Genomic DNA, 17,657 nt, shown 5'->3' on the forward strand with positions numbered 1-17,657 from the left:
GCTTTCTTAGAATTGAGTGGGTGATTCTTTGCACTGGAGTTAATTGAATACGTGATTTTCTGTACATAAGCCAGAGGCGCCGTAGCAAGATATCAAGATGTTCAACTATGTACATAATTTTCACTGTCTCAGGCCGGAAATCCGGACTTCCCATATATGGTTATGAGCCCATCACCCCTTGCTGGTGATGGGACAAAGGGTATAAGATCTCATGTAATCTGTAATAAAGCACGGCACGACAGCGAGAGCCATGTCCCGTGTGAGGAATGATACCAGACCTCTGTGTGGTGTTTTTTTCTTTACCGCCGGGAACGGGGCAAGTGGGGTGGGCCTGATTGGTGCTGTACTTAGAATATTTATTACCCTGACAATTTGGCGCTCGAACGTGGGGCGGTAAAACCAGGAGCTTACAGCTCAATTCACCCGGATCCAAGCCACTGAGAAGCCGTCCTGCTGCAAACCGAGCCTGATCAACTCACTTAGAACTCCAGGTAAGGCCAGCATATATTTATGTTGTGTTTTACACTGAGAGTCTTGCAGCAGGACTGACTATCTGTGTTTTGTGACCGGACGGGTTGGGTTAAGAGTTCTACACGGTAACTCGTGTGGGCTTCGGGTTTGCCGTCACGGACCACTGACCGTGATATGCGCACCAATCGGTCACCCAGAAACTAGTCTGTAGTCTATTTGTACTTTGAAGTTTTAACGTTTTAATAATAGTGGAGATTGTTGTATCTGCAGAAGTTTTTTTTTCTCTTTCTTTTCATTTAGTCTCACAAGAGAAGGGACCCTCGGTTTAGTTTAGTTAGTTGTTAATGGTTTAGCAGAGAGGGATGCATTTTGTGAGACAGGCTTCATAAGAGAAGGGACTCTCGGTTGTTTTGCCTTGTATATGGGGCTAACGATTTGATTTCAGAGAGATGCATTTTATGGGGCTGGTTCCATAAGGAGAAGGGACCCTTGGTTGTTTTGCCGGTATATAAGGGGCTGACAATTTGAAAATTAAGAGGGATGCATTCTATGGAGCGTGTTATTATTATTGTTGTTGATGTTCTAATATGCGTAAGACCTTATTAAAGAAGACAGAGCCCCTCAAGGGCTGCCGCCGTGCGGATGAATTTGTAAACTGTAAGAAAACTTATGAAAATGTGTGACACCGACCCGCACGGCAGATTACAAAAATGGTGTCTGGGAGGGAGGCTTTAGGACCCAGAGGCGCCTTGAAAGACCAAGGTTTGCTAGAAAGTGCTGAAGGAGGAGGAGAGAGAGAGACAGTCAGAGAAAGTTACGTATGTACACATTATTTGTTTAAGAAAGTATCCGTAAGTGAAATGTTGAAAAGTACAGTAAGTGATCAAGAGGGCGTCAGGAGAGTGTCTATTGAAGGTTATATTGGCAGTTAGGTAGGGGAGAGAAATAAGAGGAACAAGCAAGTCGAGAAGAAAGTTACAATGCATGTGATTTGTTGGCAAAGAGAGAAGAAAATGTGTATAATACAAGATAGATAATAGATATGGATATATATGTGTGTATATATGTATATACTGTATGTGCAAATAGCTAACTGAGCTTGCTTTTAGATGAGAAAGATTGTTGACATGTAGCTGCGAGCTTGTGTTCAGTCTTCAAGGTCAAGAGATAACGAAGCAAGAGAAAATGCAATAATAACCCTGGATAATATCTCTGCTTGCTTAAAATGAATTGAAATGAATTTAATTAATTATACTGTCTTAGTAGGCAGGAAATATAGCAAGGTATATTCTATTCTAAGGTATATTCTTACTTATACAGGGGTTGAAAATGCAGAACATGTTACATGTTGCAAGGTCCCAGCATATGTGTTAATTATGAGTTCAAATGCAGGCTAAAACAATTCAGTCTGTGTTTCATATTCGTAGAGAGATAACAGTTTGTTTTAAAAAGGTGGGGGCTTTCAGACTTCACTTTTTGTTCAGGGTCAAATACAGAGAAATACAGAGAAAGAGAGACAAGGGGGGCTGAAAAATACCCACGTATTCTAAAATACTTCAGCGTTTAATACAGCATATAATAGCTTCAGTAGATAAGAAAAATAGAATGTCTCAGTCACTCAGCAAACTTTTTTTCACATAATTTGTCATAAATAGCGCTCATTCACAATCTCATCTCAATAGAATCATGTACTTTATAAGATTATAGCACTCACCTCAATGTTTTTCAGCTGATGTATGTTTGTTTGTCAAACTTTTTTTGTCCGTGCATCTGCATGTACTGGGACACCTTCAATGGGGGGTGACGGAGCAGACTTGAGAGCATGGATGGATGAGTTAGTGACCTGTGTTCAAGCTGCGGTGAGTGTGGAATGTGTGATGCAGGTAATGACTGGGGATAAAAGTCCTCCCCATGCATGGGACTTTGCTTGGTTGAGATGTGGACGTGTAGACTGTTAAGCTGAAATGAGCTGAGAAGACGGACGCACGGAGCCAATATCGAAGGGGTGGAGCTAGATGATGTAATAGTACGTAATGTTTCATCCCTCTTCTCGACAAGGGAGGGGGTGAGGAGCGTGAGCAGCTAGTAAAAGTTTTTGTTTTGTTTTTTTTCTCCTGTCTCAGATTTTTATAAGACATTGCAGGCAGGAACAGACTAATAATGAATTCACTTAAAGGGATCTCACATTTCAAATATTAATAGGTGTTTGTAGATTATTCTGCCCCGATGTAACTCATGTTTCTGCTATTGGTGCTAACATCTTACAGGCCTTATCTGTATCCATCAAATCTTTTTACAATGTTGTACTAACTTAAACCCGGCTACCATTGCTTCCAATTGAGTACCCTGGTTTAAAGGGGGGGAGGAGAAGGCATAGGTGATCTAGGTATTGCAAATCAGCCATTTTTAAAGGAGATGTCTCGAGGCAGCAGTGAAATATTTTTTTTGCCCAGTCCCCCTTCTTCAGTATACATTACTAAGTACCAATGTAAATGGCTTTTAAAGCCGGTTCCTACTTACAGTTCTGGCGTTTCATGAACTTATAAAAAGTTTCCCAAAGATGGCCGCCGCTTCTTCTCCCTGCGCTTGCTTCAGCCCGACGTGCTCGCTCCCGAGACGCCGGTCACGCTTCGTATTAGCAGGGAGCTGTCCAGTGCTGATCCTTTCCCCCTGCACAAGTAACCCAGGCTTCGTAATAGGAGGGAGCTGTCCAGTGCTGAATTCTCAGCAGAAGGTACTGTAATGCCTCCCTGCAATTCACTTGCCACTGTTTTAGATGAAATAGTTTTTTCACCTAAATATATATGTGTGTATATATGCGTGTACACATTTTATATATATATATCTATATATATAGATAGATATATATAGTATACATGTGTATGAGTATACGCATACGCGTATTCGTGAGTGTATATACACACACACATATATATATATATATATATATATATATATATATATATATATATATATATACACACACACATACCCACACGTGTTTTTTTATATGCGTGTGTATATATGTGTATGTATATATATATATATATATATATATATATATATATATATATATATATATATATATATATATAATGTGTGTGTGTATATATGCGTGTACACATCTTTTATATATATATCTCTATATAGATATATAGAGAGATATATATAGTATACGTGTGTACGAGTATACGCATACGCGTATTCGTGAGTGTATATATACACACACATTATATATATATATATATATATACACACATATATATATATATATATATATATATATATGTGTGTGTGTGTCTGTCTGTGTATATATATATATATATATGTGTGTCTGTCTGTGTATATATATATATATATATATATATATATGTGTGTGTCTGTCTGTGTATATATATATATATATGTGTGTGTCTGTCTGTGTATATATATATATATATATGTGTGTGTGTGTCTGTCTGTGTATATATATATATATATCTGTCTGTCTGTCTGTGTGTGTGTGTCTGTCTGTCTGTGTGTGTGTCCCGGCGGCGGGAGGCTCGGGCAGCATCGGGGGCACGGCGGCAGGCTCGGGCAGCACGGCGGCGGGCTCGGGCAGCACGGCGGCGGGCTCGGGGGCAGGCGGTGACCTTCGGGGGCAGGCGGTGAGCTCCGGGGGCGGCAGGCTCGGGCAGCACGGCGGCGGGCTCGGGCAGCACGGCGGCGGGCTCGGGGGCAGGCGGTGACCTTCGGGGGCAGGCGGTGAGCTCCGGGGGCGGCAGGCTCGGGCAGCACGGCGGCGGGCTCGGGCAGCACGGCGGCGGGCTCGGGCAGCACGGCGGCGGGCTCGGGGGCAGGCGGTGACCTTCGGGGGCAGGCGGTGAGCTCCGGGGGCAGGCGGTGAGCTCCGGGGGCGGCAGGCTCGGGCAGCACGGCGGCGGGCTCGCCCGGTGACCTTCGGGGGCAGGCGGTGAGCTCCGGGGGTAGGCGGTGAGCTCCGGGGGCGGGCGGTGAGCTCCGGGGGCGGGAGGCTCGGGCAGCATCGGGGGCACGGCGGCGGGAGGCTCGGGCAGCATCGGGAGGCTCGGGCAGCATCGGGAGGCTCGGGCAGCATCGGGGGCACGGCGGCAGGCTCGGGCAGCACGGCGGCGGGCTCGGGCAGCACGGCGGCGGGCTCGGGGGCAGGCGGTGACCTTCGGGGGCAGGCGGTGAGCTCCGGGGGCAGGCGGTGAGCTCCGGGGGCAGGCGGTGAGCTCCGGGGGCAGGCAGGCGGTGGGCTCCGGGGGCAGGCGGTGGGCTCCGGGGGCAGGCGGTGGGGTCCGGGGGCAGGCGGTGGGGTCCGGGGGCAGGCGGTGGGGTCCGGGGACAGGCGACTTACATGGGCGGCTTCTCGGCTGGGCTTCTCGTCTCCGCTCGGCTGGGCTGCTGAACTTTCTGCACCTTTCTGCTCCAGCGCGCTCCCGAGAGGTTACAGCTCGTCTGCGCATGCGCAGAAGAGCTGTAGCGTCTAACACACTGAAGCGGCTCGCGCTGAGCAGAAGACCGGACTGCGCAAGCGCGTCTAAAAAAGCAAGCTGCCAGCGAATTTAGACGGAACCATGGAGACGAGGACGCTAGCAACGGAGCAGGTAAGTGGAATAACTTCTGTATGGCTCATATTTAATGCACGATGTACATTACAAAGTGCATTAATATGGCCATACGGAAGTGTATAACCCCACTTGGTTTCGCGAGACCACCCCTTTAACCATTTTTAAATTTTTTGCAAGTCAGCCATTTTTAACCCCTTAACGACCAATGACGTACCTGGTACGTCATGGAGCGTCGGGGTATGTATGAAGAGAGGTTGCGATGCAACCTCTCTTCATACAGTGCGGGCATCAGCTGTTTATAACAGCTGACATCCGCGGGCAATAGCCGCGAGCGGCCGCGCGGCCGATCGCGGCTATTAGGCATTTAAATCCCCCGAACGATGTTCGGGGGTCCCGCACGGCCCCCCGCGGTGAGATCGGGAGAGCCGTGCATGTGTCATGGCAGCCGGGGGCCTAATGAAAGGCCCCAGGGCTGCCTTAGCAGACTGCCTATCAAGCCGTCCCCGTGGGGTGGCTTCATAGGCTGCCTGTCAAAAAGCAATATGACGTAATGCTATAGCATTACGTCATACTGCAGGAGCGATCAAAGCATCGCATCTTAAAGTCCCCCAGGGGGATTTCAAAGTAAAGTAAAAAAAAAAAATCAATAAAGTTTTTTTTTAATTGAAAAAAAAAAAGTTGTAAAAGTTTAAATCACCCCCCTTTTGCCATATCTATTATTAAAAAATCTAAATAATAAATTAAAAATATGTATTTGGTATCACCGCGTCTGTAAAAGTCCGAACTATCAACGTACCACATAATTTTTCCCGCATGGTGAACGTCGTCCGAAAAAAAAAATGAAGAACGCCAGAAATGCATTTTTTTAGTTACCCTGTCTCCCAGAAAAAACGCAATAAAAAGCGATCAAAAAGTCGTATGTATTCCAAAATGGTACTATCAGAAACTACAGGACATCCCGCAAAAAATGAAACCTTGCTCAACTACGTCGACGGAAAAATAAAAAAGTTATTGCGCGCACAAAATGACCGCAGAAAATAATTGAAAAAAAAAAGAGGAGTATAGTAAAAAAAAACCTATACAAGTTTGGCATCGTAGTAATCGTACCGACCCATAGAATAAAGTTATCATGTCGTTTTTGTTGCCATTTGTGCGCTGTAGAAGCAAGACGCACTAAAAGATGGCAAAATGTCGTTTTTTTTTCCATTTTACTCCACTTAGAATTTTTTAAAAGTTTTTCAGTACATTATATGGTACTTTAAATAGCACCATTGAAAAATACAACTCGTCCCGCAAAAAACAAGCCCTCAGACAGCGATGTGGATGGATAAATAAAGGAGTTATGATTTTTTTAAAGGGGGAAGGAAAAAACGAAAATTGAAAAAGAAAAATGCCCGCGTCATTAAGGGGTTAAATTTTTTGCAAGCCATTTTTAAATTTTTACATTTTTTTTGCAAACAAGGTTCTGATCTTTTTGAAATAGAATACCAGCCTGATTGTCTAGCATTAATGCAACAAGAAAATTTAAGTTTTAAAAAGTTACTGAAAGCCCTTGTTAATAATGCATATTTTGAGTTGTTTTTTATAGATGGTACCCAGGGTGATTGACGACTCCACACTGGATATACAGTTGTCACACAACAAGATGTCCTAAAAGCAGAATGCCTCCGCATGTCGCAGTACAGGAAGCGGAACTAAAAGCCCTCGCTGAGGCGAGTAGAGTGGAGGAAGGTAAGACGGCAATCATTTACACTGACTCCCGGTATGCATTTGGCATAGCTCATGATTACGGCCCAACATGGAAGGCCAGACAGTTTTTTACCTCAGCAGGACAGCCAATTAAGAATGATGCAGCGGTGCAGAGTCTCACGGAGACCCTACTTCTACCTGACAAGGTGGAAAGCTCACACCAATTCCTACACCGGAGACGCAAGAAGCAACGCCATCACAGGCCACACAGCAAAGGCAGTGGCCCTCAAGCCGTGGAAGAAAGAAGAAAATAAGAATTTGACTACACTTTGGACTTTGATAAAAGCTTGGACTTTGATATGCTAAAGACTTTACAGTTACAAGCAAGCAAGGAAAAATGGACTAAAAAGGGACGGCGTATGGTGAACAGTCAACAGCACTTGCTTACCATAGTCCCTGTGCCCCATGATGGCCCAGCTGATGCACGGAAAGACGCACCTCTCAAAGCAGCAATGATGTCGACGCTTGAACCAGGACGAGTGGCTCCTTGGTTTTCTGTAGCTGCTGCATCATTTGTCCAATTTTGCATGATCTTTGCCGTAAGCAGCAGGGCAGAAGTAAATTTGCCACATAACACTTGCCGGGGCCACTCTACCCATTTCAGGGATTGCAAATTGGCTACACTCAGCTCCTACTTGTTGGGAAGCATGAATATGTGCTTGTTGTTGTTGATGTCTTTTCAGGTTGGAGACCTACTCTGTTACCAAAGTAAATAAGCAGGTAACCGCACAGAAGCTCATGAATGAGGTAATCCGCAGATACGGGGTACCGGAAGTGATTGAGTCAAACAAAGGTACACACTTCACAGGTGAAATAATGCAACACATCATGTCTGCTTTGGGTATATTCCAGGCTTTTCACACACCCTACCATCCGCGGAGTAGGGGGAAAGTAGATACAAAAGACAATGGAGGAAAATGGGTAAATTTTGAATTGAGTGTCTTTCATTAGTTTTTCTTTTTCTCCAGGAGGGTACATGCCACAGTAGCAGAGTTTGGGGAATTATTTTCTTGTTAATTTTGTCATAGGCCTCTCCAAGGAATTGTCAATAATGCATTCTGTAGTCTCTGCTTTTCTCCCAGGTCCTACAGATGAGTGTCACAATCTGAAACCAGGTGACAGGGTCTATGTGAAAAAGTTTAAGAAAGAAACCCTGTTTGAATGTCCTTACCAGATGTTGTTCACCACCCCAACTGCAGTCAAGCTCGAAGGAAAGCCCACTTGGATCCACACTTCGCACTGAAAGAACTAATGATCCTGCATATCCTTTACATGCTATAATGTGGTACAATTCCTCTAACACACACCTTTGACTACTGTACACTAGCCCCCTGTTTCAGAACAAATTAATACAAGCAAATATGCAATATGAATCCTACACTGAGGGTGAGAATTTGATGCTCCAGGTGGTAACTTTGATCCACATGTACACATAGATACAATAGGAGTGCCAAGGGGGGTGCCAGATGAATTTAATTCTAGAGATCAGGTTAAAGCAGGTTTTGAGTCCTTATTTGCTATTTGTCACTGTTAATAATAATGCAGATTGGATGAATTATATCTATTACAATCAGCAGAGGTTTGTAAACTACACCAGGGATGCTTTGAAAGGGTTAGCTGACCAGTTAGGGCCCACTGCATCCATGACGTTCCAAAATAGAGTGGCCCTGGATATGATTTTAGCAGAAAGAGGTGGGGTATGTAACTTCCTGTATGTGTATTATCCCTTTGATCAAAAAGAGTATGAGTAAGGGACTGGACAATGTGACACCAACGTTTCCCTTGTTTGAAAAAAGATGAAGAGCCAGTTCCGATAATGCCAACCAGATACGTTACCAGAAGAATGGAGAAATGTACTAGTACTGCGCCGCCCCGGTCTCATAAGATGGACTGTCAGTGGAATTCCCATTTGCCTAGGGACAGTGCAGAAGACCTTAGGTTCCGGCGAGGGCACACCCTGCGGGGTGTTAACTCGTACAGATAGAGGGTATGGATGCCCGGAAATAAGCCCAGGGAATCCATGGCCTCCTTCTGAGGTGAGGTAGGGATCCCTCCCTTTTAGGAGTAGGGACTTACGGGCAAGTGGAGAAACCCTGACGCAAGGGAGAGGCGACCGAGGAAGAGTGCAAGGTCTGGTACTTGATCTCCGTATTAAGTTTTTAGGGGGGTTTGAGAGGGATACATATATATCCTTGTAGGTAGAAAAGAAAAACACTGGAACATATACATTTATATAGATATAGTTATATGCCTTTCTTTTTATGTATACTAACTTTATTTTCATTTGTACTAACTCTATAAAAAACTTAATACGTCGCCTTACATCAGATATGCCAAGATGCTTTGCAAGGCTTGAACAAAATGTATTTTAAAACACAGCAAAGAAGAATGTCCAAAGGAACCAGACGAAGGATGAAGGTTAAAGTGGAGAGATACGAAGATTGCATGCTTGGCCGCTTTCTTAGAATTGAGTGGGTGATTCTTTGCACTGGAGTTAATTGAATACGTGATTTTCTGTACATAAGCCAGAGGCGCCGTAGCAAGATATCAAGATGTTCAACTATGTACATAATTTTCACTGTCTCAGGCCGGAAATCCGGACTTCTCATATATGGTTATGAGCCCATCACCCCTTGCTGGTGATGGGACAAAGGGTATAAGATCTCATGTAATCTGTAATAAAGCACGGCAGGACAGCGAGAGCCATGTCCCGTGTGAGGAATACCAGACCTCTGTGTGGTGTTTTTTTCTTTACCGCCGGCAACGGGGCAAGTGGGGTGGGCCTGATTGGTGCTGTACTTAGAATATTTATTACCCTGACACCTCCTCCTGCTTGGGGTCAGGGGATCAGCACTGGGCATCATGTATTTTCTCCTGTGTTACCACAGTTATCAGAGAAACTTGTTTGGGACAAAGGAGAGGAGCGTAACTGCATTAACGTTACAGGGGCCTGCCTATACTTCCGCTGCAGAAATGTTACAGGGGTCTGCCAATACTGCTGCTACATAAATGTTTCTGGGGTCTGTGTATACTTCTGCAACTAAAATGTTAGTGGGGTCTGTCTATACTGTTACTACTAAAATGTTACTAACACTGGGCTCTGCCTATATTGCCGTTACGAAAATGTTACTAGGGTCTGCCTATACTGCTGCTACTGAAATTTTACTAATACTGGACTCTGCCTATATTGCTTCTACTGAAATGTTACTGGGGTCTGTCTATACTTTTACTACTGAAATGTTTCTAATACTGGGCTCTGCCTATACTGCTGAAACTGAAATGTTACTGGGGTCTGACTATACTGTAACTCAGGAGAAGAGGCAGCGGTGTGTCCCGCAGGCAGTGCTTGTGCTTGGTTGGAGGTAGTGTGGTGCTTATCTAAAGTGTGCCTTGCTAATGATGGTTTGTCCGGAATTTGTCCGGAGCTACACAATGCTACATCAGCATCGAGGGGCATTTTCTGCTCAGCCATTGTTGTAACTTAGGGGAAAACCGTGGTGCCCTCAGCCATGAGCAAGGTGAAGGTCATGGAGGCAGGGTATCAGGGTAGACGGGGTGCATATATCAGGGCCGGCTATTATTGGGGCATCAAACTGGATTGCCAAAGATTGAACAACACTCCGTGACAAGATATCAGCCTAACTATTTCCCTTTACCGCTACTACTTGCACACAATGTGACACAAGAACACTAGACCCTTTGTACGGACACGGTGACCTTTACATAAACATTACATTCAGAACGTATTTATTGTATTGTTCTCCATTGTATGTCCATGTTGTTCATTGTGAGCAGATTATTGACCCGCCGGCCGCACTGTGTACTGCGGCTACTGCCTTTACATGTATGACTGCAGGTAGATACAGTGACCGGAGACTAGTGGGTTAAGGTTAAATGTACATAGCTAAGCCGGTGTCCCGTGGGAAGTCACGCATGGGGCAGCCCGGACAGGGAGCTGTCTTCCGTGAAGCTTCTTGATGGCACCCGATGGTATTTATTATCCTCTCCTCCCCACAGAGGCATCACATAGGCATAGAACAAGAGCAGCGTCCGAGGCAGCTAGGAGAGCCCGTCCTAGAGAGCGCTGCCCCCTCCCCTCACACCTGCCCGGAGGAGGGTTCATGGGAGGGCATGAGGTGCAGGAAAGCCGGAGTGACCCTACTGTACTGAGAAGGAAGCTGGAGGCCGGCCGGGATACGGAGCTCAGCTACAGTTGTACTGCTGCCGTACCATCTGCGTTGCTCCTATTCACTTACAGCTGAGCGGCCCTGGTGCATTATGTCTCCAGCGGATGTAAGGGTGGAAACATGGGTTGGGAGCCCTGAGTTAGATGGTACGTCTAGGCGAGGGGCACGACGGTGGACCGGCTGCCGCACACACACCTCCCCACATGTACCGCCCATTCCCCTGGCAAGCTCACATATCTCCCAGGCGGATTCCCATCTCTGGTCCTGTCTCACACATCTCCCCGCCGGATTGAGATCTACGCTCGTTTCCCCCCGGGCGCTCGCTGGACAGCTTTGTCTGCTCCCAGCTCCTGTCCCCGTCGGCCGCAGCAGCCGGCGCCGCTGTCACCCTACGCGCTGGCCTCCGCTCCCGTACACCGATGGCACTGGCGCCGCTGCCACGGCGAACCCCGCTCTCGCTGCCCATGGCGCCGCTGGTGGCCAGCTCTGCCGATGACTGTGAGCTGCTGTTCGGCCGGAGCAGCGGCTTGCCTACAAGAGCTCCACTAGCTGCCCCTGCACTGCTCTCTTTCTGGGTCGCCTCCTTGGGCGCTAAATAGAAGAGCTGATTAGCGATCTGGAAGGGTATAGAGGACAGGGTTGTGGGGGAAGCGGGGGTCTCACAGTACCGATGGTCCTTCAGCTTTCTGGACCAACACGCTCTCCCGTAGGAATCCCAGCGGACACTGTACAACATCTGCTGCCCCGGGGATCTACAGTAGAACCCTCCCTGCGGGTTCTGTACGATGTCACCGACTGCGGCACTGGATCTGGCGTTGAAGCGATGAAGTTGTCAGTGAGAGGCATCTATCGGTTCCTGTAGTCCGCCGGGAGGGAAGGGATTAGTGTTGAGGATGTATTTTATATGTGGATGTTATCTCATTGTACCAAGGAGAAAGAAAGCCATACAAAAACAACAATAATACTACACAACGAAATGAGGCACCTAGCCAGAAGGCTTTTGAGAGTTGTAGAGGAAGCGGGTAAATTCCAAATTTCAAACGGTTCTGTGCTAAACCAATCAGCAAGGAAGGGGAGTGGCCAACATGTAATTGCCCCATTAGGAAGGCCTTAAACTTGCGTCATGTATTATTGTTTTCAATCTGGTCCGCTCGCTGTGTAGATAAGGGAGGACGCTTGAACTGGTTGGCAATTGTTTTCTGCTTACAACGTAGAAGATGTCTGGTCGCGGTAAAGGAGGGAAAGGTCTTGGGAAGGGCGGTGCCAAGCGGCACAGGAAGGTGCTCCGTGATAACATCCAGGGCATCACCAAGCCTGCCATCCGCCGTCTAGCTCGCAGGGGAGGCGTCAAGCGTATCTCCGGCCTCATCTATGAAGAGACTCGCGGCGTCCTGAAAGTCTTCCTGGAGAACGTGATCCGCGACGCCGTCACCTACACCGAGCACGCCAAGAGGAAGACCGTCACCGCTATGGACGTGGTGTACGCGCTCAAGCGCCAGGGCCGCACTCTCTACGGCTTCGGAGGTTAATCTGCTCTTTCACCATAACACAAAGGCTCTTCTCAGAGCCGCCCACCTCTTCCAAGGAAAGGCTGTAATCCAACTCCTTGTGGGGTCGTCAGCAGCGGTGATAGTCTAGGCGCTCTGACATGATACAGCCGGGGTGTAGCAGCCTCCCCGTCAGGGTGCGCTTCAGGCTGCGGTCACGGCACGCTTTTAAACCCCTTAACCTATTTAGGGCAGGCAGGTTATGTCTATAATACGCGAGGAGCTGGGCCTGAATTAATGAGTGCGGTGAAGGGTTAACAGACCTGCCGTTGGAGGTCGGGTGGTTTTAGTGCCGCCTATGGGCGGGGCTATAGTCAGATTCTTCCCGCTCATTGGCTGATCCCCGGAGATTTTGAACTTCCCGCTCAGTTGATCGCGTCTCCCGCTCTTCCTGTCCTCCACCCATCCATGTCCCAGGTGAAGGAAGAGCTTCCTGGCCCGCGCGTACTTCAGGCTCTAGTCCCTTTTCCCTCCTACCGTTAGAGAGGAGGAAGCAGGCTGCGGCGCACTGATTGTATGTCCTCCTTGCACTAAAGCATACGGCCTGCCCGCTAATCCGTGTAGTGCTACCATATTGGAGGCGTCCTGCACGGCGGTCCTCTCATATAGAAGTGCTGCAATTGCACCAAGATCTCCCAAGGACCCGCGGAGCCATTATTTTATATAGAGTTGCGGTCATAGCACCCAGCTCTCCCAGAGTACTGCACTGACATCGTGTTGCAGGACTCTGGGAGAGCTGAATGATATAGCCGCAGCACTAAATTAACCTAGGCAAGAGGGTGGCCCTGCAGATCTCTGAGAGATACAGTCTGCGCCTCTATGTGAGGGGATGACCGCTGTCACTCTGGTCCCCGCCAGGCTATCTTGGCTCCCATTCCCACTGCTGCTGCTACTCTGGTCCCTGCACCGCTATCGTTCCCTTTGCGGCCGCTGGAGTAAAAGGAGTCAAGAGGCGCCTGGACACCTCTACATGCGGAGCTGGGGAGTGTGAGGCTCTTCTCGTCATGCTCCTCCTCCCCTTTCCTGGCGCTTCAAGCCTCTCATTCTCAGGCATCCCGGGTTGCCTCCGCTACCCCCTTGTACCCACTACAATGCACTACAGCCCCCAGCATGTCATCCTTGGACAACTTTGTCGTCTGCCTCCGACCCTTTGTGCACCCCACTGCTACGGACACGGACACGGACACACACGGACACACACACGGACACACACACGGATACACACACAATGTAATCCGTGTAATCACTGACGGGGCATCTGATAGAGCGGCGATCAGGGCTGCCGGTATCTGATCAGCAGGGGATACACTGTGCTCAGAGTACCGCGAGCAGCAACAGTCGCCGATTATCTGATGGCTTTATTGTCCGGTGCGGCGCCACTAAATCTAGGTAGAGCGCCGCACAGTGCCCACCAGTATGGAGGCGTCCGCGGGTGCTCTAGAGTGACGGCTCTTCTGCCCGCGGGTCACCCGGATGGTTTAGAGATCTGCCTATTCCCAGGACACAAGCTCCAGGTCCGCTCACTATCAGCTCCCCGGCCCGGCTGTCACGTATTAACCATTTCTGAGAGAACAGTTGGGGTTATCAGCGAGCTGCCGGGACGGGTACATATCGGGAGAAGCATGCGGCCGGCGCTGTACACTCCACCGATCACACTCGGTTAATATCCCGAACTCCCGCGCTGGGTTTCTAAATATTCCCTAAAGTGTGCTGGAACTGCACCTTGTGTCGGCGATCCTCCTAGTTGCTCTTTACCATCCGCAGCTTTCTTCTAATTCATCCCAGCTGCATTACTGGCGATATAAACCACGGGTTCTGAGCAGTTCATCAGGGCATCGTCCATAATGCTGCGGCCGCTTTGTCCTCACACCGGGAGCAATGCATCAACACCCTGCAGCCGCGCCGACATAACAGCGGTCTATCCCCACCTACTGCCAGCAGAATACATGATTGCTATTGCTGAAAGGCAATAGGACAGAGCCCCCCCCCCCCCCCCCCGAGCGCTTGTGGACACGCGGAAGAAAACGGAGCCCCAAACCGCAGCAGACGGTGGAGTCTGAGATGACCATCTGTGTTCCGCTGCTGCCTCCCCCAATAATGCCATTTATACTGCACGATGCAGAAGAGACACCAGAGAGAACTAGCACACAATCTGGTTATCATTCACTCTACAGCAACATATTACAATAACCTACACACCGACTAGGAGGTGGCAGCTCTGCTGTAGACGGGGTGGGTGGCTCTTAGAAGAGCCTCTGGGATGATGATGCACGGCGGACCACTAGACAGATTACTTGGCGCTGGTGTACTTGGTGACGGCCTTGGTACCCTCGGACACGGCGTGCTTGGCCAGCTCTCCGGGCAGCAGCAGGCGCACGGCGGTCTGGATCTCCCGGGAGGTGATGGTGGAGCGCTTGTTGTAGTGAGCCAGGCGGGAGGCTTCCCCTGCGATGCGCTCGAAGATGTCGTTGACGAAGGAGTTCATGATGCCCATGGCCTTGGAGGAAATGCCGGTGTCGGGGTGGACCTGCTTCAGCACCTTGTACACGTAGATGGCATAGCTCTCCTTCCTGGTCTTCTTACGCTTCTTGCCGTCCTTCCTCTGAGTCTTGGTCACGGCTTTCTTGGAGCCCTTCTTGGGCGCTGGAGCAGACTTGGCGGGATCAGGCATGATAACGTAAAATTACTTTCCGAACTAAAGAGAACAGTGTTCCTGCACCTCCCAGCGCTGCGATATTTATAGCGGGGCCATGCAAATGAGTACCGCCGTCTGCTTGCTGTTCTACTGGAGCAGCAAAACATGTGACCCCTGTGAGCGTCATTAGCCACGCCCAGTGCCGCTCATTGGTTCTTCCTCAAGTCTGGCCTCTATTGGGGGGATTGAAATCTACCCAATTGGAGGAGAGGAGGGCGGAGCAGCAGGTTATAAAAATCAACAGAACTGCGCCTCCTCGTTATCACAACTTTCAAGGTGTTTTATCCTAATTCTGCTTTCCTGTGCTAGAAGATGTCTGGACGCGGCAAACAAGGAGGCAAAGTCCGTGCTAAGGCCAAGACTCGCTCATCCCGGGCAGGACTGCAGTTCCCTGTCGGCCGTGTACATAGGCTTCTCCGCAAGGGCAACTACGCTGAGAGGGTGGGTGCCGGCGCTCCGGTCTATCTGGCAGCAGTGCTAGAGTATCTGACCGCTGAGATCCTGGAATTGGCTGGCAATGCCGCCCGGGACAACAAGAAGACCCGCATCATCCCCCGTCACCTCCAGCTGGCTGTGCGCAACGACGAGGAGCTGAACAGGCTGCTCGGTGGGGTGACCATCGCCCAGGGAGGCGTCCTGCCCAACATCCAGGCCGTGCTGCTGCCCAAGAAGACCGAGAGCAGCAAGACGAGCAAGAGCAAGTGATCGCGCCGATCCTCCATAGAACCAAAGGCTCTTCTAAGAGCCACCCACATGCTCCTTACAACAGAGCTGCGCCGCTTCTATGCTGTGATACTCGGCGGCCGGTACGCCGGCTGCACCGGGAAACTATAACTGTACAGGACTTTCCACAAGGAGGCAGAGATTGGGGCGGATGCCAATGTGGCCATCCCTGTCACCGGCAGAAGCGGACAATCGTCCTGCTCTAGGTGACCTCATGTCCAGAGGACGGGCGGCTGTAGGACTCGCTCACCAGTCCTTGCGATAACGGGTTAACAGGATTCTCTGTTTGGTCACGTATATACAAGAATCGGAACGCTTGTGTTGTGTTTCGGATAGAACACCCAGCTTTCTCAGGGTCCTGCGTGGGCCGTATGCTTACAAAGTGTTGCAGCCGCATCATCCAGCCCTCTCAGAGCTCTGCACGGTCGCCCCCTTAGAAGTGCGCTCATCATGTCACTCCACAGCCATGCCCTTTTTATGAAGGTGGAGCTATATCACCCAGCTTTCCCAGAGCCCTGCACGGCACAGGCTGGTTTTGGATTATAGTAAACCTACAGGGATTAGACGTCCTCTTGCGTTACGGGTGGAGCAGGTAGAGGATTCCACCGCCCGTCGTAGGGCTGGGATTAGGGGGTGTATCTGAGGGTTCTTTACCTCCAGCCCCGAGCGCCTCTATATCAGACGGCCTGGTCACTGATTACACGTGTTACATGGATGGGTGAAGGACAGGAAGAGCGGGAGACGCGATCAACTGAGCGGGAAGTTCAAAATCTCCGTGGATCAGCCAATGAGCGGGAAGAATCTGACTATAGCCCCGCCCATAGGCGGCACTAAAACCACCCGACCTCCAACGGCAGGTCTGTTAACCCTTCACCGCACTCATTAATTCAGGCCCAGCTCCTCGCGTATTATAAACATAACCTGCCTGCCCTAAACAGGTTAAGGGGTTTAAAAGCGTGCCGTGACCGCAGCCTGAAGCGCACCCTGTCGGGGAGGCTGCTACACCCCCGCTGTATCATGTCAGAGCGCATAGACTATCACCGCTGCTGACGACCCCACAAGGAGTTGGATTACAGCCTTTCCTTGGAAGAGGTGGGCGGCTCTGAGAAGAGCCTTTGTGTTATGGTGAAAGAGCAGATTAACCTCCGAAGCCGTAGAGAGTGCGGCCCTGGCGCTTGAGCGCGTACACCACGTCCATAGCGGTGACGGTCTTCCTCTTGGCGTGCTCGGTGTAGGTGACGGCGTCGCGGATCACGTTCTCCAGGAAGACTTTCAGGACGCCGCGAGTCTCTTCATAGATGAGGCCGGAGATACGCTTGACGCCACCCCTGCGAGCTAGACGGCGGATGGCAGGCTTGGTGATGCCCTGGATGTTATCACGGAGCACCTTCCTGTGCCGCTTGGCGCCGCCCTTCCCAAGACCTTTCCCTCCTTTACCGCGACCAGACATCTTCTACGTTACAAGCAGAAAGCGATAGCTGCTCAGCTCAGAGTCCTACTCTATATAGACAGTGAGCGGACCAGAGAGGGAACTACTGATCAGGGCCGTCATTGCGGGGCGTTTCTTTTAGTTGTCTAGCGTAAAGGCCCATCCCCTCTCCCTGCTGATTGGCTGAATACAAGAGCCCTTGCCATCTTGTGCAGCCGATTGGCCTGTCAGCTCCTGAAGCAGTGGGAGAGAAGACGGAGGAGGGGTGACGGAGACAAGGGC

The 17,657-nt window shown here is 49.5% G+C and overlaps 4 protein-coding genes across 4 annotated transcripts; 2 read left to right on the forward strand and 2 right to left on the reverse strand.

The window, feature by feature from the left end:
- The first annotated feature begins 12,198 nt into the window (after positions 1–12,198).
- On the forward strand, positions 12,199–12,510 carry LOC136599317 (histone H4). The gene has a single exon (XM_066588778.1). It carries the CDS (start codon positions 12,199–12,201, stop codon positions 12,508–12,510), a length of 312 nt encoding a protein of 103 aa, XP_066444875.1.
- Positions 12,511–14,818: 2,308 nt separating this feature from the next.
- LOC136599326 (histone H2B 1.1-like) lies at positions 14,819–15,199 on the reverse strand. The gene has a single exon (XM_066588786.1). The coding sequence runs from the start codon at positions 15,197–15,199 to the stop codon at positions 14,819–14,821; it is 381 nt and encodes a 126-aa protein (XP_066444883.1).
- Positions 15,200–15,535: 336 nt separating this feature from the next.
- LOC136599321 (histone H2A type 1-like) lies at positions 15,536–15,928 on the forward strand. The gene has a single exon (XM_066588782.1). The coding sequence runs from the start codon at positions 15,536–15,538 to the stop codon at positions 15,926–15,928; it is 393 nt and encodes a 130-aa protein (XP_066444879.1).
- A 1,156-nt stretch (positions 15,929–17,084) lies between these two features.
- On the reverse strand, positions 17,085–17,396 carry LOC136599319 (histone H4). Its single transcript, XM_066588780.1, has one exon. The coding sequence runs from the start codon at positions 17,394–17,396 to the stop codon at positions 17,085–17,087; it is 312 nt and encodes a 103-aa protein (XP_066444877.1).
- Positions 17,397–17,657: the final 261 nt, after the last annotated feature.

Source organism: Eleutherodactylus coqui, unplaced genomic scaffold, assembly GCF_035609145.1.
Source record: "Eleutherodactylus coqui strain aEleCoq1 unplaced genomic scaffold, aEleCoq1.hap1 HAP1_SCAFFOLD_161, whole genome shotgun sequence".
NCBI lineage: Eukaryota > Metazoa > Chordata > Amphibia > Anura > Eleutherodactylidae > Eleutherodactylus > Eleutherodactylus coqui.

Excerpts from the sequence above, each read along its gene's own strand:
- LOC136599319 (XM_066588780.1), bottom strand. The coding sequence starts at position 17,396 with ATGTCTGGTCGCGGTAAAGGAGGGAAAGGTCTTGGGAAGGGCGGCGCC.
- LOC136599326 (XM_066588786.1), bottom strand. The coding sequence starts at position 15,199 with ATGCCTGATCCCGCCAAGTCTGCTCCAGCGCCCAAGAAGGGCTCCAAG.
- LOC136599317 (XM_066588778.1), top strand. The coding sequence starts at position 12,199 with ATGTCTGGTCGCGGTAAAGGAGGGAAAGGTCTTGGGAAGGGCGGTGCC.
- LOC136599321 (XM_066588782.1), top strand. The coding sequence starts at position 15,536 with ATGTCTGGACGCGGCAAACAAGGAGGCAAAGTCCGTGCTAAGGCCAAG.